Below are 27240 nucleotides of genomic sequence, written 5' to 3' on the forward strand. Positions count from 1 at the left end.
CAGAATATGGAAAATGATTTTAGGACCATATAAATAAACACATGTATTGCAAAATAAGGTATGTAGGAATTAAATATTCATTTATATTATAGCACTCCTATAGTAATAAGGATAACGTTTTGAATATTTAAAAAGATCGGCTAAAACTAATTATTAGATACATCATGTATCACTGATTTTCCTCTTATAGATCAGTGATTGGAACACAACTCAAGGTGTTATGAGGAGCTTAACGCACGAAGTGTACATGTTTGACTGCAAATAGCTTAAGAAATTCTTCTGTGTGTTCAATTTTTGAATTATCAAGCTTCTGTAACTAAGCTCTAACGAATGCATAAAAGTTGACCCACATAGAACAGCCGCAGATTTCTGTAAGTTTGAGAAAGATTGAAAAAAGTATATTTCCATTGATAAGGCGACCTATTGTCATTAAAATTCTTGATTTTCAAGCTACTTGGCTTGAGCTTGATTTGAGTCAAGCTCAAGTAAGTAGTAGTTTTTCAATCTCAAGTCAAGTCCAGTATTTATTTATCAAGTACTTGAATCATATCAAGCTACTTGATTTTTAGTAGTTTCATTGTGGAGTGTCACATTAAGAAAAAAATTATAAGGAATCTTGTAAAAAGCACTTTTATTTATTAAATATATTGTATGAAAGAACCAAAACTATCAGTTTTTTTGAAATAGAAACATAAATTGAATCATTGTAACTGTAAGAGCAGCTGTGGAAAATTGTCTTTCAACAGGAGCTGAAGATGCTGGTGTTGATAAAAACTACTTGGCTATTTTGGCCAAGTTAGGAGAGATATTTCTGAAACTACCAAAATCTGCTAATAGATTTCATAGAAATGTGAGAAAAAAATAATGTCACACTGGCGATTGCTTCAGTTTTTCGGGGCTCGAGGTATCCCCTTATTTAGTCTAAGCGCGCACGAGATTGCAGAAATATATGCCGTGCGATGCGTGCATATCAAGCTCTATGAATATCCAGTAGCTTGATATCAAGTGAAGCAATAAATATCTAAAATCAAGTCAAGTTCAAGTATGTAATTTTTCATGAGCTTGATTTTCAAGTCAAGAAGTTGGTTGAAATCAAGCTACTTGGCTTGATGAATCCCTACTGGTAGCTTTCATCTCCTATAGTAGAGTACCTAAATAATAAAGTAATCAAATGGGTTAATAGGTATTCGCTATTTCGGAATATCCACTTCAAAAATCCAAAACAATATTTCACCATTTATTCAACATTTCATACAAAACTTATATTGCACCTATATCACACAAATGTGACGGATTATGGTTCGTATGACGCCAAAGCATCTATAAAAGTAAAAATTATCGGAAGATGATCAAGGAAATCGAATCGAGAATAAGAACACCTCAGTAGTCGATTCCAAAAGTCCATCCAGTTCAGGTGAAATATCCCAGATGCGTTGTCAAATCGGGTAATTTGAGCCCAATTGAATTACCTGGGATCATGTTCCATGAAAGTAGTGAAGGTTCATTTTGAAGATAATGGAATATTAACAGTACTAACAAAATAATGTAAGTAAAATTGAATTTCACAATACTCATTCTGGTATGATGACTTTTTCTGGCAAAAACAATTTTAGGATGGGATGGTGTCTTGTTGTAAGTTGAAAATGATGGTAATAAATCTCAGTAAGACAGTAAATTCTTGTCGTTGAATGAAAAGCACCATTTTGATTTATATCTATGTAGCGTTGTTCGACGGAGGTACTTAAATTTATGTTGAATTTTATGTTTTAATCTGTTGAATTTGTTTTATTTCCACGACGTTTACTCAGTTGCTTCCAGAATCTTCTATCTGTTCTGTCCATTTGTTTATCCTGAAAAAAATCTCAACGTTAACAGTGGTGCCTTCATTTTAATTTCGTTCAACGTTGATAACTTACTTTTGGTTTTTTCGGTGAACCGGTGCAGTTCTGATAGAATGACCCTGGCATACTTTCCAACGTGTTCTCATTGAAATACCGTATCAACTCTTTTTCATCTGGATTGGCTTCATGAATTCTTCTTTCCAACTTACGAACATTAAAAAACTGAAATCTGAAATCAATGTTTTAATTAATTTTTTATTATAATATTAAAAAAACACACATATTAAACACCACTTTATGGAAAACAATATTACACTCAAGTTGTGTTGAATATGTCAGCAGTACCTATATCATATTGTAGTTCAGAAGAGAAGTGACAGATAACATAAAATCAGATGACCATTTAGATATACTATTCAGGAAGAATGCAAGAAAAAACTAACATTGAAGACGGCAATATTGGAAATTGAATGGGACAACTAGATGGATAATATGTTTCAAAAGATATTGCATCTGCACACTTTTATGATGCAGTAAGTCTTTACCTAAATCAAAAATATTGCGGTAAATTTATTGAACGACAAGGTTGGATGTAAAAACCCGCTTGATCACCGGAGCTAACACTATTGAATAAAATGAAATACATGTTCAGCTATTCGATATCTCTCTGAACCACGGAGAATGAGATCAGTTATCAAAAATAAAAGTTGAGTTGCATAGTGTACCCAATTTATTTCAGTTCTTGTAAATTGGTCAAAAATGTATTATTGAACTAACCTAAAAAAATATGGGAGAAGATACGAACACAATTTATCCGGGATATACTCGAACAGTGGTGATGCCAGTTTTCAGAAAAAGGTGGGCAAAGAGGGGCTAGGATTTTTTTAAGGTGGGGGGGCCAAGATATTTGGAAGAAAAATCGAAAAAATGAAAGAATAAAGGGAAAATAGAAGCTATTCTTGAATATCTCATGACAAGGTACCAAAAAAAATTTAAACGACTCCTTCTGGGTATTGCAGTTTTTTGTCAGTTAGTATATTTTTATTAATATTTTGCGCAAATATCATAGTATTATGTAGAAACTTCGAGAAAGACAATACATCTCGTGTTCCTTAAGTGATATCCACTTACATTCGGACACTCCTCGATTTTGGTACTTTCTCAATACCTGCGAATCGGGCTGTCGGTCTGAACCTGCTGAAGAAACTCATACTGTCTTCCACTATCTCTTCCTCTGCCGCCTCTATAATTTTGCGGTAGCTTGGTGATCGCGGGATACACGGTAGGACCTGAACTTGAGGTACGTCTAAAGGTACTGAGGGTTTCTCTGTACTTGTCACGTGGTCTTCTACAGCATCCGAACATGTGTCAGCAACATTTCCAGGTCCGCTGTCCTGCCCACAATATCAAACCTCAAATATATAAATTATTTTTGTCTACAGATTTTTTATTCGAGCACTGATTATCGGAGGGCGGTAGACTAAAACTAGGATTTTAGATTTTATGCTCAAATTTATAATATGAGGTTATTTTTTTAAATTTTTTATTCCAAACCTCGAATCAATGGCACCAAGGCCTTCGTATATTATTATATATATCAAATTTCAGGCATAAACGACAATATTGTGGTATTCCAGCCAGACTTAAAGATATTGATAATAACGAATTGCCATAATTTTTATTCATCGATATAAAATTATAGAATACAGAAATGAAAAATTATTGATGAGTATATTCATTTAGCAGTTTCACTTAGGGCCAGTATCACAAATGAAGGTAAAGTCCTGTTTTCCATGAGAAGTTTCCCATATTAATGGTACCTACGTTTTTAACAAAACAACTTTAAGGTTAGAAAAAGTCCTTCCTTATAAAGTCCCGGAACCACTTTCAAGCTCCATATGGATTATAAAACTGGCCCATACTACCAAGGTCATCTATCAAAAGTTCAGAAATTTCGAATATGAAATCGATTTTTAGGCACGCAACTAAGTTCCCCCTGTTTGTTAATAGATGGCTCTAACATTACTAGTCGATTTTACATATCCAAAATGTCATGAACGAAGCTTAGACATATGGTCGATCGATAAACAAACTGTTTTAACATATTTGTGATTTTGTTTTGGTTGTGTAAATATGTCTGATTTTCTGCCAAATAATTCTTATTTGCGGGAAGTGTTGATTATCTTTTTTCATTCGAAGATAACGACAATAAGTATTCAGAGATGTTGGTCTAAGTGAAACAAAGTGCCTTATTGGTTACGTCGATTCAAAGACAGTGATTTCGAGGTTGATGACGCTTGAAGAAAGGCCAAAAACCTTCGAAGACGCTGAATTGTAGGTATTGTCCGATGAGGATCCATGCCAGAAGAGCTTTCCTCAACATTAATTGGCATCAAGCCATTTCCAAGCGACTCCCTTCTCATGAATTGAAGCCAAGGGAGGAATGTCGTTTTTTCTCCTGTGATTTGTGAACAACCACTTCAGTGGCAAAAGAGGAAGGGTTTTTTCCATCGCATTGAGTGGAATTATTACTGGGGAACAGTATCGACTTCAATTGAAGCGATTGAACCGAGCACTGCGCGAAACTGCCATAATACGAGCAGAGGCACATTAAAGTGATTCTAGAGCTTGACCACGCTCGGTATCAGCTTGCTAAACCTTTTGAAACCTATCTGAAAATGGGACATCCTACCCCACTCTCCCATATTCTCAATCATAAGATGTTATTTTTTATGTAATAAATCGAACTCGCCGTATTCTGATATTGCGCCGTTAGATTATCACTTGTTCTTGTCTTTAGCTCATGGTCTGGCTCATCAGCAGTTCTAGTCATATGCAGACCATTCGTGGATAGCCTCAAAAGATGAACACTCTCACCGTAAAGGTATTCGATCTCTACCAGAAAGATGGGAAAAAGTTATAGCTAACAATGCGCAATATCTCGAATGATTCATTTGTAATCATTTCTTCCACAATAAAGTTGCATTTTTTCAAACATTGGAGCGGGAACTTAGTTGCGCACCTTTTTAAAAAAACCTTAAGACAACTCGTAGCAAATAAATACTATGGTTGGTCAATCTCATGTTAAACTTCGGAAAACCTGAATAGGAATATTTACCTGTGCAGATGAGGAAGAAGGTTCAGTTGGTGTGATAGATGTAGAGGAAGAATTAGTGTCGGAAATGTCTTCCTCAATCAGCGGTTCCAGAGTTCGCCTAGGCAGTAACCCTCGAATTATAGCACCAGTTATGGGTGGAGTCATCAGAAGCTCGTCCATCATTAGCTCTGTATCATCATTATATTCAGACGATAAAGATCCATCGTTGGGCTGGAATATCGAAATTCATGAAAAATTCCAACATATTAGATTTCATTCAATTTTTAGCTTGACTTTAGATTATAGTAAAAAAGACTTGGATTGAGGTGCAGGATCTCATTTTGATAAAATGCTATCCGATGGGGTGATATGATATTCAAGTTGATCTTGGACAAATGAAAAAAACAAAAACATCAGATTCTCATAAGAATTGCTGTCGCAGTTTGTAGCATATTAGGAATATATAGATTATCTGAACTTGATAATTGAAACCTTCATGTTATCTATCTTTATTCATTTCGAATTATTACCGATTGTTTTCCTTCATAAGTTGGAGAATTCATCATGTCATCAAATTCACCACCACTTGTTGGAGTTCCCCAAATGTCTTCACCAGAAGTACCCCCTGAAGTTTCTTCCTCTTGGACTTCCTCTCCATTTATTTGATTTTCTGATGACTTGAGATATCTAAAAATGTATTCTAATCAATATGAATTGCAGGTTCGACAAAAGAAATCTGATGTATTAAATGCTTCAATAATATAAAGTTCTCATCAACGTAATCAATTTTATAATTGATTTCGCACCCATGTTATATAACTATCGAATAATATTAAACGATAAATTGTGTCACATTCATTTCGGGACATCTTGTATAAAATAGATTATTTTTTATTACAGTACAAATAATTACCTCTGGAAAAAACCCCCAGAAGCTCTATAATCTTCTCCCAGTTTCTCCAAAAACGCCATCTTTTCTGCCATAAACATTCCTGCTTTAGCTGTCCAAGTCAATTCGGAAGAACTGTTAAATCCTTCATTGTCTATTGCCTGTGACGGTTCTTCATCCTCATTTTCTGAACTATCCGCTTTTTCTGAATAGTCTTCTTCTGTCCCTAACATTTCTAAGCTAGGCACAGTACCAAATCGACGTATGGTTAAGTTGGAACTATTCAAAGAATGGTAGGGATGATCTTCTGAGAGAGGGGAATCATCAGGAGTGCTTTCGTAACTCTCGTGATTGTTATCCTGAAAAATAGAAGTAGATATCTTTAGATAGAGTTTTTGCACGCATATGTTTTGGTTTTCAGCTTCTGAAGAGAGCATATTGCTACAGTAAAACATTTTACAATGCTGTTCAAGTTGTTAACGACACTAAAGTCCCGTTAAGTGCTCAACAATTTCAGTGGTGGGATCCTACTAATTTATTATCGATTGATACGTTAAAAATCGGTTCCTCACCATAGTTGCTATGGTGAGGTACCTATTGTTAACGTATCAATCCCTGCACTGGTTCAGAAAAAATGTCTATTTTATATATGAGATAGTAAACGATATTTGTAATACCATTTTCGAAGATAATAAGAACAAGCCCACAGTTGCTCCCTTGGGGCACTCCAGGGATATTCATCAAACCTAAATGCAAAGTGTGTTTTCCTACAACTGCTATGAAAAGTAGCGTATTCTTCATAGCTTACTCAATTTCAAAACTATGTATTGCTCATACTGTGAGAAATAATATTTCTATTTCTCACGGCACTTTGCCCACACCTCGCTTGGAAGACCAATGAAATTGGGCTTTTGAGTCGTTTCTATGGGAAAGCAATTAATAAGCACATGTCAATGAAGGCCATTTTGATTTGAATCAAGTCCATTACTTGAATTATTGAAATTTGTGCAGTTGTAGGAATAGTAATTTTCTCGCTCGTGTGTTTGCGGCATTCGCCTTTCAGGCACGTGCCACAAACTTCGCGAGAAAAGTTGGACTTTCCCCACTTGTTGCACAATATACTATTTTTGAGGAGTATGGTGATTTTACTTGATCACTTACCCTTTGATCATCGACATCACAAGAATGTCCACCCTTGGGATTACTTTTGTTATTGGGTAGGAATGGATCTACTTGTAATAAGCTGGCTGCTGGATTGATGGCAGTGAGTCCCATAAGGAAAAGGGAGCCCCACTCATCGTCCAACGCGTTATTTGCAGTCTTTGGGTTTATATTCGAATTGTCGTTACTAATTCTACCATTTATTGTAAGGCAACTTTTGTGGCACTTTTGGCAGACGGGCAATGATTCAGGCAAAATTGGACTCGACCTCACGGTTACCTGGAAATATGGGGAAAGATTATTTTTGATGAATTTGTGTTGTTGAAGCCTTTTTTGGCTAGATATCAAGTTGCGTACCCTTGATGTTCGTCGAAAGATCAACATTTAACGTTGGGGCAGGTACTGCTCACGGTTTAGCGTCCATTTGGGCATATATGCTATTGTTTAATGCGATTATGATGGCACTGCAGTTCGTCACTGACTACTAAGCCTTTGAAACTACCAAACCGTAATCTTTGAGGTATTTCATCATTAATGGTCGGAAGCGATTAATCGTTGAGGTATTACTATACCTTAAAGTTTATGCGGAAATTCAGAGGGAACATGTGATAGTTGATTTAGGTTCTTAAAGTTTGAACACAAGTTCAGTTTATACAGGTGTTCCTAAATTGGAGCTACAAACGAAAATGACAGATTCCTTAGATAATTTTCAGAAAGAAAAGGTCCTATAAACATGGGGCAGCAAACGCTTTGTTTTCGAGAAATAGGGTGTGCAAGTTTTATTTTTTCAAGCTTTTTTCTCTTAGTACCTTTCCTCTATAAGATATTTGAAGAAGGTATGGCATAGCTTTTCCAATTTGAAGTTTTCATCTTGTAATTTGTTAACTTTGACATCGCCCGCTTCTTTCCTCCAGAACTTCTTTTTGGTGGACCACAGGTAGTTTAAAAAAATGAAAAAAAGAAATTTGGGTCCACTACCACAATTTCAAATAATTCTCTAGTAATCCTCAAGAAAATTTAAAGTTTTATAAAGATCCAGGTAGTAAGCTGTGATGAAGAAATCAATTTTAAGTTTCGATACGTATTTACCCAATCTGTAGCGAAGATCAATAAAGATTCGATACATTGATACAATCATCACAAAAAAGTAGGACTACAAGAAACAACCTGTATCTCGAAAACAAAGCGTTTGTGAGCCCATGTTCATTTATTTAAACTATCCAAGAAATCTTTCATTTTGGAAAGAGTCGCCCTCGAGAGTTGTGTGAATAAAAATGATAAAATAATATTGTATGAAGCCCAATTTCACTATCAAATACTGATCTACAAAAAATCAATGCAATACTATATTCGTGGGCAAAACGTCAGATGAAATATTGAAAGACAAAAACAAAATAAATTTTAATTTCATACAGTTCTCCATATGCTCACGACTGAAGCCAATCGTTGCATTTAAACATCAAACTGCAGGGTTTGAGCCTGAGATTCCAAATAATATTTTTGAAAATGCACGACTCTAAAACTGTCACGATACTTTGTATGCATTGTACCAATACTTATTTCACATTTGAAAACAAGTCTTACTCTAGAATCTTACAATTACTTGTACTGAATGATGAACACCCTGAAGTGTAAACGATTCCGAATATGAAACATGGTTTACATTTTCTGGTTTATCATACAGTACAAGTAAAAACTGAAAGAGCTGTGATGAATAAAATCTTGGAACTTTGACGTTTTTCAGATTGGCAAAAAAGGTCCAAAAATACGCTTCTGATTGGATCTGAAACCAGCTATTTTATAATTCGTAGACTGCATTTAAAAGTCATAGATATTAATGCTATATTAATTTATGTTCTTATCAAATATCGAACACTAGGTCCCGTGGTATTCAAAGAAAGTTATGAATAGATAATTTTCATTTTACTTCTGACGACATCTGTTGAAATTCAAACTGTGATAATTTCGCTGCAACAGTTACCTGACTTTCTGATGTGCTTTTCGATGGGCTTCTTTCGGAATCAGATACATGATTTTCTTCAGCTATAGATTCTACCTTGTTGTCCTTATTTCGACAAATGATATTCCCTTGAGAATCGATCAAATGCAGCTCTTCAGACCTCTTCCTGAGCCTTTCTGGTGTCCATTCTTCCCCCATGGGCTCTAATTCGGTGACTGTTGATCCTACTTCTAAATGTCCCTTCATCCATTTCTCTAAATGAATAGCGTTAGCTTTGCTACTGTTATTACTTTTGCTTATTTGTTTACACTTATGTTCTATAAGGGCATCTATTTGCCTGTCAATTTCTGAATTGCTGTTTTGATTTAATTTATGTCGAGTCTGAAAAATGCTTAGAGTTAATCCTAACTTTTGTTCCCCTTCAATCCAAAGATTAGAGGTTATTAAAAAGCAACTGTAATAACTGAAGCTTTTATTTGCAAATATATAATCATACGTAATTACACTCTGTAACAATATAAACATTATTCTAGGATGCAACTACTTAGTATACCAAATTTGTGGGATTTATCTTCAATGAGGCAGTCAGTTTGGTACAAGTGCTTAGCAATAATCTTCGAAGATACATCCTCTGATTACATGGAAGAATATTATTTCGAGCTATACGCTGATATTTCAGGCAATTTCACAACCATATTAACTTTTATCGAAAAGGTTTTACGATTAGGCAATAAGAGGATGTTCCTTCAACTAAATAATTTATAAAATAGTTCTGAAATAAGTAATAAAGTTGATAAATGGAATAAGTTGCTGAGGCAGAATGAGTTAAATGAAAGAATAGGGTAGGTAGTAGGGCTAGGGATGTTGGCTGAAATCTTGTAGTAAACATGATATCCAAACTGAATAACACTGGCAGAAATACAGATTTCAAGGAATTTGATGCAATTGAAAATATGATGAACTTCCAGTAGATTTCAAACCATCTTTTCATTAGCAGGATTAGGTTATTCTCAGTGCATTTCGAGAAGTTGACCAACTGAACAATCGAATAGAGGATGAATAAAATCCAAGTGGTATTTGAAGGATGGTCGAATATAAGTAGAAATAACACTTTGAATGTAGCATACGAAACTCAATTTTTTTCTTCATATAAAACCAGTCTTAGTCCGTTTTTTAAGTGTCCTTATTTTCAGAAGATCTAAAAAAGACTCGTACCTTAATTTATCAATAGCATCTGACCAGGGTTCTGTTATTTTCAATGATTGCTTTGGATATCTTCACATTTGGAGAATGGATGATGTTGTTGATGTCATATAAATGGAAAATGAGTAATCGATCTTGGTCTATCTGGGAAGTATTTGTACTTGGAAATCTTTCGAAGAATATTACCAAGCTCTTTTCTTATGTATTTTGCTAAAATATTCATCGATACGAATTCATCAAGAATCAAGATAACAGAATATAAAATCTTCAGAATAAAGAGTAATTAGCACATAGCCCTTTGGGGCAAGCTTTGTAGAATTCTTCAAATGTGGAGTCTCCATTTCAAAAAACTTCATTGTAAGAAAACACAAATCATTTTTTATGTTTTTATAACAATAACGGAAGCACTGAAGTTTGGCTGACCAAGAATCTGCATTCAATGTGAAGGAAAACTTTTGGTCGACGTGTCATCGATATTCAAACTGATCAGATCGTAATCAAAATTCGAAAAATTCCACGAATCTCCCTCATAATTCAAAAACTCGAACTCTTCGAAGTATTTACCATCTGAATCCGAGGAAAAGTCGGGAGATGGCGTTAGTAGCGAGGGTGATTGTTCGTTACATGGGGGGTAAGATCGAGAGAGCAGATTCGTTTGGGAGTTGAAATGTGACGAGAAAGCTTGGGAGTTCTCGGAGGAAGAGGGTGAAACATTGGCAGAAGGACTGTCTGGTGTTTGGGTGAGCGAGGCTTGGTGATTGGGGGTAGGTGAACTACATTTATTGAGAGTATTGGATTTGGTGAGTGCAGGCAAGCGGGAATTAACTACTGGCTGACTGCAGTGACCGCTATTCAGACGCACCTGCTGTCGCAAAGACAGCGACTCTGCAGATTGCAGGGTCACCACGGAGGAGGTGATTGGAACATCGGGGGAATCTAATGGACTGCTAAGTGAACTTCCTTCCATGCCCGCGTTTATGTAGAGGCTACGTGCACAACAGAGAATTTCTCATGTAAGGTTCGCACATAAAAAAATTTTATAATGGAAAGGTATAAAGATTGATTGTTGGTAATTTTGGAAGTTGGATCAACTGTTTTCTAGACCTTTTAAAGAGATGGCTATGAGGTATAAAGGAATACAAGAACCCACTTCCTAACCACCAAGTGATATTTGGTGTTTTAAAATTACTTAATGGACAAGATGATGCAGTATTCAATCTTCACTGTTAGTATATATATATTTATTGTAATTTAATGAATGCTAATAACTGCAATGTTGTTTGGATCCTGAATTTACAAGAGTGTAGACCATCGCTTGAAATTGTACAAATGTCTACAAACAATCTTTATACTGTTGTTGTTTTTATTTGAATTCATTACATGATTCAATTCTGAGGAAACGTTGCATAGATAAAATATTGAAACCACGCATTGAATTGTAATTTGTTGAATTATGAATATTCTAATAATTGACTACTTTTGAAAGCTTTGGTCTATGTTAATCATGTATTCGAATTCATTTTTTTGTCAAACATTTATGAATCATAATTTTGGTATAACAACTGATTTATGTACTAAATTTCATGCGAATAGTTCTCATAGTTTCCGAGAAAAGTTCTGCACGGCAGAAATTCATTTTCCTTACATTCCAAATTGTGACAGAAAATTTCAGGAGAGGTTATAGTTTTTCTCTCTAATAATTCTGAAGGTTTATTATTGAAAATAGTGAACCAAATATGGTTTAATGTGGCACAAAGCACACTAAATATTGGTATATTTTCCTCACTAAATATTGGTATATTTCGGATTAATTGTTTTAAATCACCTGTGCATTTTCTGAGCTTATTATTTGGTACTTTGGAAATGATCTCGTTTGTGAAATGGATAAACATTTCCTGCAGTTTTAGCATCTAATTGGTGACGTTTTATTGCTTACACTCCATGTTTACTACATCAGATAAGCCAGCAAATGGAATGCAATTTACCTTGATTTATCTCTTTGTTGAGTAAATTCTATGATTAGGAAATTGATTCAGATTTTACGCTTATTGGTAATATCTAGGTAAGTTAGCTGATTTGATTGCTAGGAGTTTTTGATATGAAAAGTTTCCTTCGATCACATGAGTATAACATTACAAATTGAGTGGTTACAATATTTTATCTATAGAGCTTTGTTCTTGGCATCAAATCTGACAATTCCTTCAGGCCAGATTTCTTAAGATTGTTAGAATTTAAGAGTTATCTACTGTCACGCCTTTGTGTGAACTCTTTTTCTAAATCAATTATAAAACAGTTCTTTGAACGAAATGAAAATCAGATGCAAGGTTGTTTAATGAAAGGGAGAAATTATTAGAAGTGTTATAAATATATGAAAGAAGTTTGAATCGGATTTGGAGAACTGTTTATATTTGATTGCCATTATGTATGATTTTTCTCATTTAAGAATCAATTGAAGAATTTTTTACTTGGGCGGGCATTTTGGAGGAAGAACTTGATAACCTACCTATAAACTAGCTATGTACTTGACTAAATTAACTTACTTTTTGATTTGGATCAACTAGCAACTGTATAATCTATAAGGACTTCTATAAACTACAATAATATGATTAAGTATCTAAGAGAAAATTGGTTTTCAGAAAGTCATAATATAACGATTCAACAATTCTTGATATCGGAGAATTTTTATTAATAGTGTGAACTGCAAATTTGATGAGAGCATGGTTATCGTGCTTTTTTGAATTATGACTATCTCACGGTTCATTATAATCTTCAATGGAATACTTGAATATTTATTCCTATTATACCCACGACTTGCACAGAAAGTTATGTTTATTAGTTATCGATTATTAATTTTGATAACGCCAGTCACAAAATAATTAATTTGTGAGAAGTTTCATGGGGTTGGTTGTGAGACAGACCTACATTACACCACATGAAATAAGTAGTAATAAAGAAAGGGTGATACGAAAAAGAAATAAAGAAAGGAAAAGAAAACTTACATTTGCCGTTGCAAGAGGTTTTGCCAAACTGCCTTAAGCTCTACCGTTGGCGCTCTAAGGATCACAGTTTTTTTCGAAGCACCTTTTTTTGGGGTTCTTGATAGGTCGGGACCACAATGAATTGTGGGACTAGCAGCTAACCTTCCTTCGGGTGAAACTGATAACCTAAACTCGGTTTCTGAAAATAATAATGATTCTGTTCTGCATTGTGCATGCTGAAGATATGTAAAAAAACATTTTCATATATGTAATGGGTTTTTAATAGGAGTGACACAATATAAAATGGTTTTGAGGACATCAGTGTGTATTATTTTTTGACATTTCCTATGTCATTTGTGTTCAGTAGGTCATGTCATTTGATCATGGAAAGATACACGCTTCAACGAAGTTCAGAAATTGTTGAATTGTTTTATCGAAATCAGTGCTCATTTTGAATACTGGGAAAAATTTAAGAATAATTGTGGATGATTTGTTCCAAGTACTGAGCCGTACTTGACGGATAGGCAGAATTCAATTCGAGTCGAATCTTGTTGATTATCGGCTCAAAATTCGAAAATACAGATATTGTTACGAAATGATCTCAAGTTTCTAGGCTGTATTCGAGAGTTATTGTGTTACGGTCAGAAACGAATTGAAGGACGGGTTCTTCATCTTCGAGTCGAAGCTTCTCATTTGAGATCATTCCCGTTTCAAAATTCTAAAATTATCGACTTTGTTACGAAATGATAGAACAGTCTGTTCAGGGAAGGGACACTCATTTCAACTCATTTGAAATCCTCTTTGCTCACTCGCTTGTTTTGTGGTCCTCACTTTCGGCTAAGTCGAATAATTTATTTGACTCGCGTGATAAGATTCGTTTTCAAATTTGTAGTATCGATGTAAATCGTAACTCACCTTTTTTCCTAACATTAAATAACATATCTGTAACATGAGCAAGTGGAAGTGGATCTTCAGTAATGAACAACACTCGATCCCTCGATACTTTGGCAAATAACAACAAATCGCTGAATAGTAACGTCCAATATTGTCTAACATTCCTTCCTTCTATTCTACTCAAATCACTACCAAATATCCATTGCCTCCCAGGTTTATTCAAAATGAAAGGCTGGAAAAACAGTAACATTTCAATGATGTATTATTAGGTATAGTAAAAAGAAATCCATCATTTTTCCAATAATTTTTCTTTAGTTATCTGAATCTCGCGTTGTATGATCCCGATCAGATGGCGTTTGAAAGATGATATCTCATACTACAAAAACTTTTCTGACAGTTTTGTGATTAGTTGACTCAGTTTAGTTTGAGTGTGTGTCAAAGATGGAAAATAGCAAAGATAAAACACGCTATATTTCACAGTTTTTCTTCGATAAAGGCGAAAATGCAAGCCAGATGGCTGAAAATGTGATTGGTGTTTACGGAATCGTAATAGCAAATCACGAGCAATTTTGATTTCGTCAATCCCGTTCCGGTAATTTCGATTTCAAAGATGCACCACGCACTGGAAGGAAAATTGTCAAAAATGTCGATAAATGATGAACATCATCAAGTCCGACCGTCATGAAAGCACTGTTTCGATTGCTCAAGAGCTAAAGATCCATCTGCAAATTGCTGCTGAATCGCAACAAAATCGACTCATTTTTGAAGCGGTTGGTGACTGGTGATGAAAAGTAGATCTCTTATGTCAAGCGGAAACGGTCGTGGTCGAAACGCGGTGAGACGGCAGAAACGGTAGCTAAGCAAGGATTGACAACCAGGAGGTTTTGCTGTGTGTTTGGTGGGATTGGAAGGAAATTATCTACTATGAGCTGCTCTCTTACGGCACAACTGTTAACTCGGAACAGTGCTGTCAACAATTGGATCGTCTGAAGGAAGCAATCGCCCAAAAGCGGTCAGCTTTGACCAATAGGAAAGGGATTGTGTTCCATCAGGACAACGCCAGGCCACATACATCGCTCTTATCGCTCTTATGCATCCACCGTATAGTCCAGACCTGGCACCAAGTGATTACTATTTGTTCCTGTCCATGGCGAACAATTTTGCTGGTGAAAAATTCGCTTCATTGAAAAATCGACTATCTCAATTTTTTGCCAATAGGGACGAAGGCTTCTATGAGAGAGGCATAATTGTATTACATACAAAATGGCAACAAGTTATCAAACATAACGACATATATATGACCTGAATCGGATTATTTAACTATGTTAATTTAAGCCTTATGTTTCACGCAAAACTAATGGATTTCTTTTTACTACACCTAATATTCGATATGTAGGTTAATTGGCGAAACTCAATTTTTATATTACTCACCTTACATTTGGTGAAAACTAATCTATTTTCTAAATCTTGTACTGTAAGAAGTGGTCTTCCACCACCCGTAGGCTCCATTAGCCCTGCTTCTGAAGTTATCTCCTTGTATGCTGCCTTCAAATGAAATAAAACTATCAATATTGATGAGGACTTGTTATAAATAATAGATAATAAATAATCACATAAGGATGCGTGTTTTCTCTATTTTTGTGACAACTGCTAAAATTTTGTAGGAAACAATAATCTTGATTTTTACTATGAGATTCCATTTCTGTTTTCAAAATTTGGAGAAGGTTGAAGTGTAGTCGCTTATTGCTGCTTTTAGAATTATACGGAGTTTAAAAATTTTTAATTTTTTTAAATTTGGGATATAGAACCATCTTTGCATACTATAATGCAATAACTTCAAGTGGTACCTAACTTTGAACACGTCATTTATGATCTGAATATTATCCCTACACAGGACACTTGTGTACACAGAAACCTAGGAGATTCAGGATTGAAAAAACCATAGAAACATCACGTACTATCATTGGTGGATGCACATTTAGTTGATCGTAAAAAAAAGTGGTGGATGCGCTAATACGTTTCCAAAAATCAAGCAGTATCTTGGTGTTCTGATGTGGAATTTGATAGTGACTAGAAAGTTTCAGAATACAGACATTGTGATGAAATTATATTTTTTCATTTTTTATGAATTTTTCCTTGATTTGAATATTCAAACGAGTCAGTTTCGTTGCAAAATGAACAAATAAAATGATATCATTTTTACCTAACACGCCACGGGCCTTGGGACCCTTGGGTATAGCAGATATCGCTAGAGAGCTATACACTAGGAAGTGGTATGTATTTCACTTCTTTTTCGTTTGTTCCAGTCTTCAAAAGATGCGAGTCAAAATTCCAAAAGTCTGGATCGACTAAAGTGACGCTACATTTGTTGTTGTTCGAAAAATGAATAAAAACGAGTTTCGTTGGCTCTAATGAAGTAGTGATTGGCGAGTTACGAAAGTTCCAATCTTTCTACAGAAAATGTATTGAAAAGTCAGAGAAGCGTTGGAGCAAATGAATCACTCTTGAAGAGGTGGCTATGTTCACGAATAAAGTTAAATTTTTAAGTAACAATATGTTTTCATTGATTGGACTTATTGAGTGATGTGCTTTTTTAATCAATGCGAGAGAATTTCAAGAAGTCCTATTTTGCAAATTTATGTATTCTTTTTTTCCATAATTTCAATATTCGAACCGTGCAGTTTGGTTGGAAAATATACAATTTAATTTTATTTCTACCTACTCTAGTGAATGAAAAGTTAACTATATTGTATCAGACATGCGATCTCTAGAAGTATCGATTGATATTATGAATATTTATGCTCTAACTCACAACCGAACGAAATCAGATAAGCTAGTTAAGATCAACTACATATTTTTCTTCTGATTGAAACTTACCTGCATTTCCTGAACTATTTGGGTTATCACAGTATGGTCTTCATGAGTGCTTTTAGTTAAACTCTGAATGACGGAGAGCAATTTCAGAATCTCCCTAAAGTGCTCTAAAGGTTTATGGATGAAGGTGGTAATGTCCGGCCTACGTCTGGGTATCTCTGGCTTATGCAGAAACCTATAGAAATCCGAATTCGAATTTCTGGATTTGTTGGCTAATACACAATCTGCTCTCTTTATTCCTGAGCAATAACGTTTGTAAGCACTACACAATTCTTTCGTTTTCGAATGGTAAGTTCTACATAACGAATTTATTTGAAGTTCACCGTCGTCTTGAACTAAACTGTCGATTAGGTCTTCAGTTATTCTTAAAATCTGAAATGTGGTACACCAAAAATATTTTATATATTGTCAAACAAATAGAATTTTGTGCTGATTCATAGACGGAGAACGAACATTCTTTTGAATCATCTTTCATATTGATTATATTATTTTTGCTTTTATATTAAAATGGATAGCTTTCTTAAGAAATTCTCGAAAAATTGTTAGATATTTTCTATTCTATTTTTCGAATGAAACTATTCTAATTCTAATGAAAGATTCAATGGTTTCATATAGAATATCGTGAAAGATCGAAATGTTATACATGAAACAAGTATTTCTTCTCACTAAATAAACAAAATTGTGTAAAATGAACAGCTCTCAAAAATCCAGATTTTTTTCAATTCGATTTTTGGATTCTATATCTTCCTAAACGTAAAATTAAAATTTCCGGGAGTGTTAAAATTTGTATTTCTCGAATGACTACAAAGCCTTGTAATTGAAAAATATACCAAAAGTACCTATAGAAAGTAGAAATTTATTTTGAATACGAATTCGTAAAAGTAGGGTATATATTGGAAATTTTGAAATAAATGATAGGTCTACTTAGTTTTCGATCTTGGATTAGTTGGTAAATAATGTAATATTTGTATTCTTCTGACTCCAGCAGTTATCGATAATTCCCGCACTAGACAACTTATTTCTCCCGCTATACCTAAACAGCTTTTACAGATTCAGTAATTTGAATGATTTTATATTGATGTAATGTGAAATATTTCCTTTTTCTATTTGTCCACTTCAATATAAAATTTCGATCTTTCTATTAAGACTAAAAACATCTTGACTACTCCACATCAATCATTCCTATGAAACAATTACGTATGAAAAAACTTTTACCTCTTCAGAATTCTGGAACAGTACTTTGTGTTCTGAAGGAGTTATGAGGTCATTTCTTTCCGCCAAGGCAGAAACAAATCTTGTGACAGCAAACTGCAAACCTGTTGCATATTGTTGCTCCTTGTTTATTAATTGATACATTGTCCTTTTTCTATTTTCTTCGGGATTGTTAGACGGTTTCTGTAAGAATATGGGAATAGTTGAGTATATTCTATTCAGTATTCATTTTATCATGATTCCATGCAAAACTGATTGTAGCGATCAAAACATCAAATATATTCATTCTGGAAAACTTAGGATGTTTTAATCTATTTTTTAAGTGCGTTGTGCAAGCATAAAAACCGTTTTATTCTTCTCATGTGCTAAGAAAAATCAACATAAATCATACTATTCAAATTTATAGCAATATTCGAAACCTTCAATATAGGTAAGGATTAGTCTTCATTGGATCATCAATTTATTTTTATATGAAGAGGAGATTTCTTACGCTAATATCTTGAAAGTGATAAATGAAAAAGTAGCGAGTATAGTATGTATAAAATATATATCGAAACAGAAAAAGTATTTCAAAAATTTCCTTCGGCATGTGTGAAGTTACTGGCAGAAATTCCAGTTTAATTTACCGCTAGGTTGCAGTGGTTGAAAGAACTGGCGCAGTCACCATTTTGTATTATTTTCATATCAAAGTAAAAGCGATAGAATCTTTCTTTCATAAAAATGGTTGTAAAGCAATAAGAAGATATCAACTTCATTTTCAAGAATTATTTCAAGAAAAAAATAATATCCAGAGTGAAGGTTCTGGAAAATTCGCACTAAGGTATACAAGGAAAATTAACAAAACCCTCTATCCTGGATTCGATTACCACAAATTTGTCAAATTCACCGCTTTTGCACGTAATTTCAATAATAGAATTTGTGATTTGTCATAAATTTACCTAGAAGATGATGTTATTGAATTTCCACCGCGCCTAAATCAGATTAGGGTTTGAAAGATGGGACCCCAAAAGCAACAGATCATGAGATATTGTATCACATGACAGTCGAAATATAATCGCATTAGGATAATGAATTAAATTTTTTGTATTTATGAAGGTTTTTCAATAAGAATTCTTCAAAATCTCTTTAGCAATTTCTAGAATATATGAGATTTTGAAGAGTTGGATATACCTTGATGACATCTTTTTTTTGTAGCTACTCCCAATTAATTTCTCTGTCATAATATAGATTATAACATTAACATAATATGGCCTCATTCTAATCAAAATCTTTCATTCAATATTTCATGATACAATGTATCACTACTTTTCGCTGATATTTGCTATTTGACAAGTGACTGTCTGAAAATCGCCACATATTATTCGAGATAAGATAATATTATAAATACAATACGTATTTCAAGTTGCACTCAGTCAATTATGTACGATCATATAAGTCTAATAACCAGTATTCTTTGTAAATAAAATAAAAATCTATGTAGTCTAAAGATCAAGAAATGAAAGGTGAATAAAATCAAAACAAAATGATTAAATAAATTCAAGAGATATATTTTACAGGGGCAAAACTTGAACAAAATTCAACAAAATAACTAAAATTAAAAAACAACTATGAAACACTTATAAATTCAATAAATAAACTTAAAAACTAAATTAAATAATAATAATTGAAACAAAGCATTGAACTTAATTTACAAACTAATAGTTACTGGCCGACTGAATGAGGAAGTTAAACAATCAGAAAAAAAATTGAAGAATTCCTCAATACCACAATCAAGAGATTTAAAGCAGTAAAATAAAATATGTACATTTATATGAATCCTCATAACATCAAACAATTACACCATTACCAACCTCGGAACTAAATGTGACTTGAGGTAGATGCAACTTCTTCCTGCTACAATCAACGGAAGCTGTATTCGTGGAACATACTGTAGATGGTCTACGAGGGACGAAACTTGTTGGTGTAGGAAGTGCTACTGAGCTTACTGTGCCAACGCTGTTTATGCGTTTGACACTTGGAACAGAACCGTTTCTTGAGGAGTTTCTTCGAAAAATTTCTAGGGTTAATTGATTTCCGTAGGACCTGAAACAAAGAAATGGATTTATGAGATCTAACAATTAAATGGTAACATACCCTATTATTAACCGACACTCAGTTTTTGTAAGGTAGATTAATGTGAAAATGAAATAAGCTTACGTTTAATAGTAATAGAACAGTTTCATTATAGGTGAAAATGTGATTTTTTGTGGCATTCATACTATTAGGTGTACAACCATGCTTCCCCCGTTTTGCAATAAATGGCTGTAGCGGTAAGTGGTAGTCGAAAAAAATTGATTGTAAATGTCATACAATAAGCTTAGGTATTTGTAAAAATAACGCCATCAAAATATTAGGCGATTTGTGTCTGCATCATAAAGTTATTCTTGATTAAACAAGTCAACAACAAGCTACTAGCCAAATTCTAGACATTTGCGGGAGGTTATAATTTTCTGCTTCAATATGAAGAAATCTGCGACTAAGGCTCATCGAATTATCTCAAATACCTATGGTGAGGCCGCTATTAGTGAAATAACGTGCCGAGAGTGGTTTCAAGAACGGTGATTTTGACGTCGAAGACCAGAATGGCGGTGGAAGAGAGAAGGTTTTCGAAGACGCTGAATTGGAGGAATTACATCATCAAGACTCGTGTCAAACGCAACGAGAATTGGCAGGATCATTGTGAATAACGCAACAAGCCGTTTCAAAACGCCTGAAAGTCATGTAAATTATTCAGAAACAAGGAAATTGGGCGCCGTACGAGTTGAAGCCGAGATTTGTTTGCTTGTGAACAGCTGCTTGCAAGGCAAACACGGAAGGGATTTCAGCATCGCATTGTGACTGGAGACGAAAAATGAATTCATTACAATAATCCCAGGCGCAGAAAATCATAGGGATATCCCGGTCATGCATTCACCTCGGCCAACTGAATATTCACGGTTTCAAGGTCATGCTGAGTGGGACCATCGTAGAAGAAGAATAGTTTCAACACGTCCAGAAACCACAGTTTGTACTCGTATCACACTTTCACACTCGTAAGAATTCTTCATCTTTTCGTATTAGATATCTAATATACTATTCTATAAGCTCATGGTCGGACAAAAAAGTGACTTTAACATGACCAGGTAATACGAAAACGCTAATAGCAAATCGCTTTATTTCTGGTTTGTGACAGTTAAAGGCAGAATATTGACTTGACGTTGTTATTAATCCTTATATTACTTGAACAATTCTTGGATCAACCTTACAGAAACTGTTGTCAACTGGTCACAGGTTTTCTAACGTCAATTTTAACCTTAAACACAGAATATGCAACTTACCTAATTAAATTCAAAATTTCTATTTCAGGCATCATGACGACGTTGTGCTTATCGACGAAAATGAGATAATCTCCTGGTAGTATTCCTGCCCTATCGGCCGGCAATCCCTTCTCCACCCTTTCTATCCTTGGTGGATGAGTCCAAACCACTGAAAATCCGAAACCAGATTTACCAGACTTCATTAATCGCTTCGTATGCGTGAATGGCGTCCTCCCATTCTTGATTCCAGTCGCTCTCCTCTGGGTTGCAGCCGGTATAGCTTCTGGTCCTTCGATAGGATCGAGTTCCAAGTATCGAAGGAAGAGATTCTCATCAGCCGACTTCTGCTGCTCGCTCAGTGCAGTCTTATTCGTGTTCCCTAGGAAATTCTCAAATTCGTCTAAGCTAATCATTTCGTCGATACTCGTAGACTGACTGTCGCACATGGCTGCTCGGTGGGTAGGATCAGGGAAAGGTTTTTCTTCTATCGTCTTCAGCGAATTATTAGCGGTTATCGGAATATTCTGATTTCTGCCTGCTGGTAGAGGTAGGAGTTGAAATGTGCCACATATTTCCTGAAACAAAAAGTCAATTAACCTAAAGGAAAAGTATATTCTGATTTTACAGATTTTCTTTCTAACCTTGTGAAAAATAAAGGTACTTTCTTTATAACTATTGAAGTAAAATAAAGAAGGAATACATTTATTTTCATTGGAACAAATCTCAGAGTAATAAACAAAGATAGAGAGAATATATGTCATTTTTTGTAAGCAAATTTTGTCCCTTACATGAACTATCGAATTTGACATGAAGCGCGCGGAGATGAAAACATATCAGTGATTCGAAATTTCACTCCATTAGCAAGTTTCTCCACAATGAACGCACTTCTTATGACCCATAGTGAATCAAAGTTTCATATGAACTCAAAATATATTGAGATGAATAACTAAATTATCAGAAATTCAGAAAACAAACTTCAAGCGCGCCAAGCGACATGAAACAACCGAAGACACTAGGAGAGCAAAAGTTGCCAAACCTTGGATTTCAGTAGGTAAATACAGAAAAAAATTAATATTCTGCATACTATAAATTAGAAAAAATATCAGATTCCAAATATGCAAATTTGCATATTTAATTAAGAATCACTCAAATAAATATATTTCATTCAATATAATATACATTCACAATGATATAGTAATATTGTGGATTCAAAAATATATCACAATCAGACAACGTGATCTAACCATGTTGGAGACATGTAGAAATTGCATATACTTCCTCTAGGTATCTATGTTTATTACTCTATGCTGACAACCAACTCAGATCACATATAGTTTTTCATTCTCTATACTGGTGGAAATATTTCAGAATTTATTCATTCCATAATAAGTGACTGAATTCATACTAAAAATGATAAAACATTAAAATGATGTGAAAGTTCATATGAAGTGTAAGGACTATTTTCAGCTTCATGAAACTCACATTTCTCTTTTTTGTTCAGTTCAATATCGTCTGAATCTTTCGATTTTCAACTCGTGCAGAATAGGATTGGTTTAATCAATAAGAGATGAAGTCCTATTATGTTTCCTTTTGAAACGAACATTTTCTATTGATTTAAATCGTCATCGTGTACCCATTGTTAGATCATAAAATATTTTGAGGAGATGTTTGAAAAAACACCCACATATTTAATTCAAAAGACATTACCTCATAGCAATTATCATAAATTTGTAAATTATAGCGAAGAAATGAATACTAAATTGCACAGTACGTGTCAACGATAGTCGGATATAAAACATTCATGCTTATCCAGAAAACCAGCAATAATTCACTTAGAGCAAATGAGAAAGATGTGTCCACCAGCACAATTGAATTTCTACTGTTTTCCGGAATTATGAATTTTGAGTTAAATGGAATAATGTGTTTTTTTTGAGTACCTATTTAATTTTTAAAACAGTAAACCAAACAACGATTAGAATATCTTTCAGCCCGTTGAATGAAATAAATGGATGGGATATATTCAGCGACATTTACCGTTGTTTAATGACTTCCTATCATCAAACAGGGCGCTAAATATTGTGGTTTTATCGGACTTAAACATGCTGTTGCAACGATAACCTCATTTAATGACCCAGAAAGCGAATGCCGCTTAACATCATGATGAAGGGCTGCTGTTGGTTTTTGTATCTACATTGTATTAGGCCAATTGAAAAGTCCTCGGTCTGATGCACAGATGGCGATGCTAGTATTAAATCCATATGATTTTTAGTTAGTACCAACCTTCAACCAATACGTGTCAAAATTTGACAGTAGTCCGACCATTATTTTGCGAGATATTGCGTTGTGAGTGTAGCTAGTTTTGATATTTGAAAAAAGACGGAAAAAAAATTTCGTGTGTTGATGAAATATTGCTTTTTGAAGAAAAAAAAATACAGTTGAAGCAAAATCTTGGCTTGATAAAGAGTTTCCAGGGTCTGCACCAGGAAAATCAACCATCATTGATTGGTATGCCAAGTTTAAACGTGGTGAAATGAGCACCAAAGACGGCGAACGCAATGGACGCCCAAAAGAGGCTGTCACCCACGAAAGAATCAAAAAAGTTCACAAAATAATTTTGAATAACCGTAAAGTGCAGTTGATCGAGATAGCAGACATTGTGAAGATATCATCTGAACGTGTACATCATATCATTCAGGAATATTGTACATGAGAAAGCTGTAAGGGTTTCGCACGAGCTCACAAACGATCAAAAACAACAACGTGTCAATGATTCTGAGTAGTGTTTGAAGCTGTTTAAGTGCAATAAACCTGAATTTTTGCGTCGATATGTGACAATGGATGAAACATGGCTCCATCATTTCACTCCGGAGCCCAATCGACAGTCAGCTGAGTGGACTGCACACGATGAACCAACAAAGCGTGGAAAGATCCAACAGTCAGCTGGCAAGGTTATGGCATAAGTATTCTGGGATGCGAAAGGTTTAATATTCATTGATTACCTTCAATAGGGCCAGACCATCAACAACGATTGTTTTATAGCGTTTTGGGATCGTTTGAAGGATGAAATCGTTAAAAACCGGCCCCATTTGAAGAAAAAAAAAGTGGCAATCAATGAAAACAATGGCAAAATTGTATGAATTGGGCTTCGAATTTCTTCTGCGTCCACCGTATTCGAAAGATCTGTGAAAGTGTGAAAGACAAATTGCACAACAAAAATGGTATCGAAAAGTTGGTGGATCGCTATAATCGCTTTATCGCCCTCGAAGGCAACTATGTTGAATAATAAAATCGAGTTCTGCCAAAAAAATGTGTTTTACTATGGTAGACCAGGGATTTTTCAATTGACCTGTTATGTAAAATTATAAAAGGCTGAATCTCAACTTACCGACTGACAATCATCTTGAATGGAGAATGATGTGCATCCAATGAATTCGCTGGACCTGCAAAAAAAGAATTGTGTTAAAAAACAAGGTTTTGAGTAAATATGAAAAAAATTTTGTGGCAAATTCACCTCGAACATTTCAAGATTATTCGGAAACAACAGAAAATGTTTCTTGGTGGAAGGTTTTTAAGGAACTGGGAAAACTATATCACCCCCCAAGTCCATAATTGTAGTAAAGGTCATAGTTACAATACATAACAATCATTTTCACATCAGTTCATGGTGGATTATTTTTATCCAAATGTTATTGAACCGAATGTAATTCAGAGCAACTCTATTAACCCTATACTATAGAGATATTAGAAGAAGGAATTTATGGAATCTTATTTGAACGTTGAATCGTGTGAAATGTCTATTACTTGATATAAATATATCAATAAATCATCAATAACTTTTATTTTAATGTATATCAGTAATATTAATGGTTCAAGAAGAAACACGCTATATCCATATTATGTCTTCATCCTTGAAATTCATAACTTTAAGTGAACAACATGACATTTTTGCCTAAAAGAAGCGTACTGTTAAGAGGGAACACCACCACGTGGCTGATCAGTTCAAAACGAAATTAGAGATATTTCTTTTTACAAATCACCGATTTTTATGGGGTTTACACATAATTTCCTTGAACAATAATCTACATGGAAGAAAGTAAATATTTTCAATTTGCTAATGAGAAATAGAGAAAAAACTTCAGTAACTTTCCGTTCCTCGCAAAAAAATCGATAATATGTACTTTGTACAAAGCACTGATATATTTTTAAAATATTCGTGAAAAAATAACTACAAAAATTTTCCCAAAGGTAAAATTATAATTTCGTGAAAGTCGTCTTACTTATTGCCCTCTACTTATTTGCTTCGAAAAAAGAAAGAAGATGAAGTGAATGTTCAAGCCTATACTCCGTACAAAGTTTGGTCATCGCAGGAACGCCAGAAGGGAAATGAATGGATACCAAATTTTGACTGATGCGCGAAAAACAACGTGGTGGTTATCCTCTTAAACGTTTTTTTACCCCATAGAAAATTTTCAGTAGTTCATTATGGATTTATTAATGGATTTTTCTTCATTTTGTTTCATCCACAGGTTATGATATCTTTGTATTGCAGCTCTATATTCTCAATAATCACTCGTTTCCACTGATGACATATAGAATTATTCGACATTTTTTTTATTGTAAAAGGAAATACTAATATTAATAGTTCATAAAAACTTGGTTTTTCATTTTATGATATTTGTTAGGTAGATAATAACTCAACTCTGTTCATTTCGAAATATGCGGTTTTTCTCAGGAAAAAAACCAATGCAATTTCACACTATTTTCTTTATGTTCAATTTTTGCTTCAAATTCTATGTAAATGGCTTTTTTATTTTTCGACAGAAGCTCGAGATGGCTTAAATTGAATTAAATCAAATTAATTCTTTTTTCTTCAAACGAATTCAAAATAGGTTAATATTTTGAATATAAAATCAAAATATGATTTGATCAAAAACCTAGAGCTTAGTTCTCCACAGAAAAAGTTTTCAAGTCATAATAAAACAGAGGTACATAGAAGATCGAATGAACTAACGGTTTCCATACCTAGTACAATCGATAATATCCATCTGGAAACACAAAGAGCAACCCTGACAAAATTAGTTAGGAAAGTTAGTTTATTCAGGAAAATCACTCCTTGTTTGCGCTTTCAATCAAGAACAATGTATAGGAACCGAACAAATGAGCAAGATGGAAACCCTTTTTGCGGGGGTCAGATTCCATCAATTGCTTACATGCTGTCAATATTCCCAAATGACCCGACAAGGGTAGAATTCCGCACAATTGGAAACATATGCCAGGGGGCACGAGCCCGATTATTACCGGTACGCCTTAATTGGCCCCCCTCATACACGGCAAATCCACAATGGTTGGTAAATAATAGGGGAATTAAGCCGGTAAATAAACTCCTACACGGGCGATCTTAAAGTACTGCGAGTAACACTCGAATCGATTGTTGGAGAGCTACCCGCATAACAAATCCCTAGGGTAGGCAGTCAATGGATGCCAAAATCATGCCCCAATCACCGTTCGACGTTTCGAATTGTTGGACGTCAGTGATTGCCGTTTTATCATCCTGTCTGGTGCGGATGCCTCTCAGCCGACTGCCTGACCACACTACCACACTCTCTAATGAAGTGCATGTCAACAACAGCTGTATGGGTCCTGATATCGGTATAAACCCTTTGGTAGTGGAATCATTAGTTCCTGAAATGATATTATTGATTCCTGGCGTAGCAGCACCCGAAGAGATTACATTGTATAATGTAATCAGTATGAGAATCAGGATAAAACCGTCCTCTAATCCACAGCTGGAACCTG

At 34.5% G+C, this 27240-nt stretch overlaps 1 protein-coding gene across 3 annotated transcripts in view; it reads right to left on the reverse strand.

The window, feature by feature from the left end:
* Window positions 1–1223: 1223 nt before the first annotated feature.
* Window positions 1224–27240, reverse strand: part of LOC123674614 — a 77167-nt gene continuing 51150 nt past the window's right edge. The window contains exons 5-21 of one of the 3 annotated variants that reach the window (XM_045609543.1): window positions 24830–24884; window positions 21466–22019; window positions 19960–20191; window positions 18113–18292; window positions 16901–17269; window positions 15455–15568; window positions 14045–14255; window positions 13151–13328; window positions 11014–11137; window positions 8970–9329; window positions 6989–7267; window positions 5852–6186; window positions 5469–5625; window positions 4960–5169; window positions 2973–3235; window positions 1917–2070; window positions 1224–1850 (exon numbers count right to left, since the gene is read on the reverse strand). In XM_045609543.1, coding sequence (XP_045465499.1) covers window positions 1767–1850; window positions 1917–2070; window positions 2973–3235; window positions 4960–5169; window positions 5469–5625; window positions 5852–6186; window positions 6989–7267; window positions 8970–9329; window positions 11014–11137; window positions 13151–13328; window positions 14045–14255; window positions 15455–15568; window positions 16901–17269; window positions 18113–18292; window positions 19960–20191; window positions 21466–22019; window positions 24830–24884 — 3859 coding nt within the window. In that variant the 3' untranslated portion in view covers window positions 1224–1766. Of the gene's footprint in view, window positions 1862–1916; window positions 2071–2972; window positions 3254–4959; window positions 5170–5468; window positions 5626–5851; window positions 6187–6988; window positions 7268–8969; window positions 9330–11013; window positions 11138–13150; window positions 13329–14044; window positions 14256–15454; window positions 15569–16900; window positions 17270–18112; window positions 18293–19959; window positions 20192–21465; window positions 22020–24829; window positions 24885–27240 lie in introns of those variants that run through there. The other 2 variants (XM_045609544.1, XM_045609546.1) reach the window with 2 other exon arrangements.

Source organism: Harmonia axyridis, chromosome 3 (assembly GCF_914767665.1).
Source record: "Harmonia axyridis chromosome 3, icHarAxyr1.1, whole genome shotgun sequence".
NCBI classification, from domain to species: Eukaryota; Metazoa; Arthropoda; class Insecta; order Coleoptera; family Coccinellidae; genus Harmonia; species Harmonia axyridis.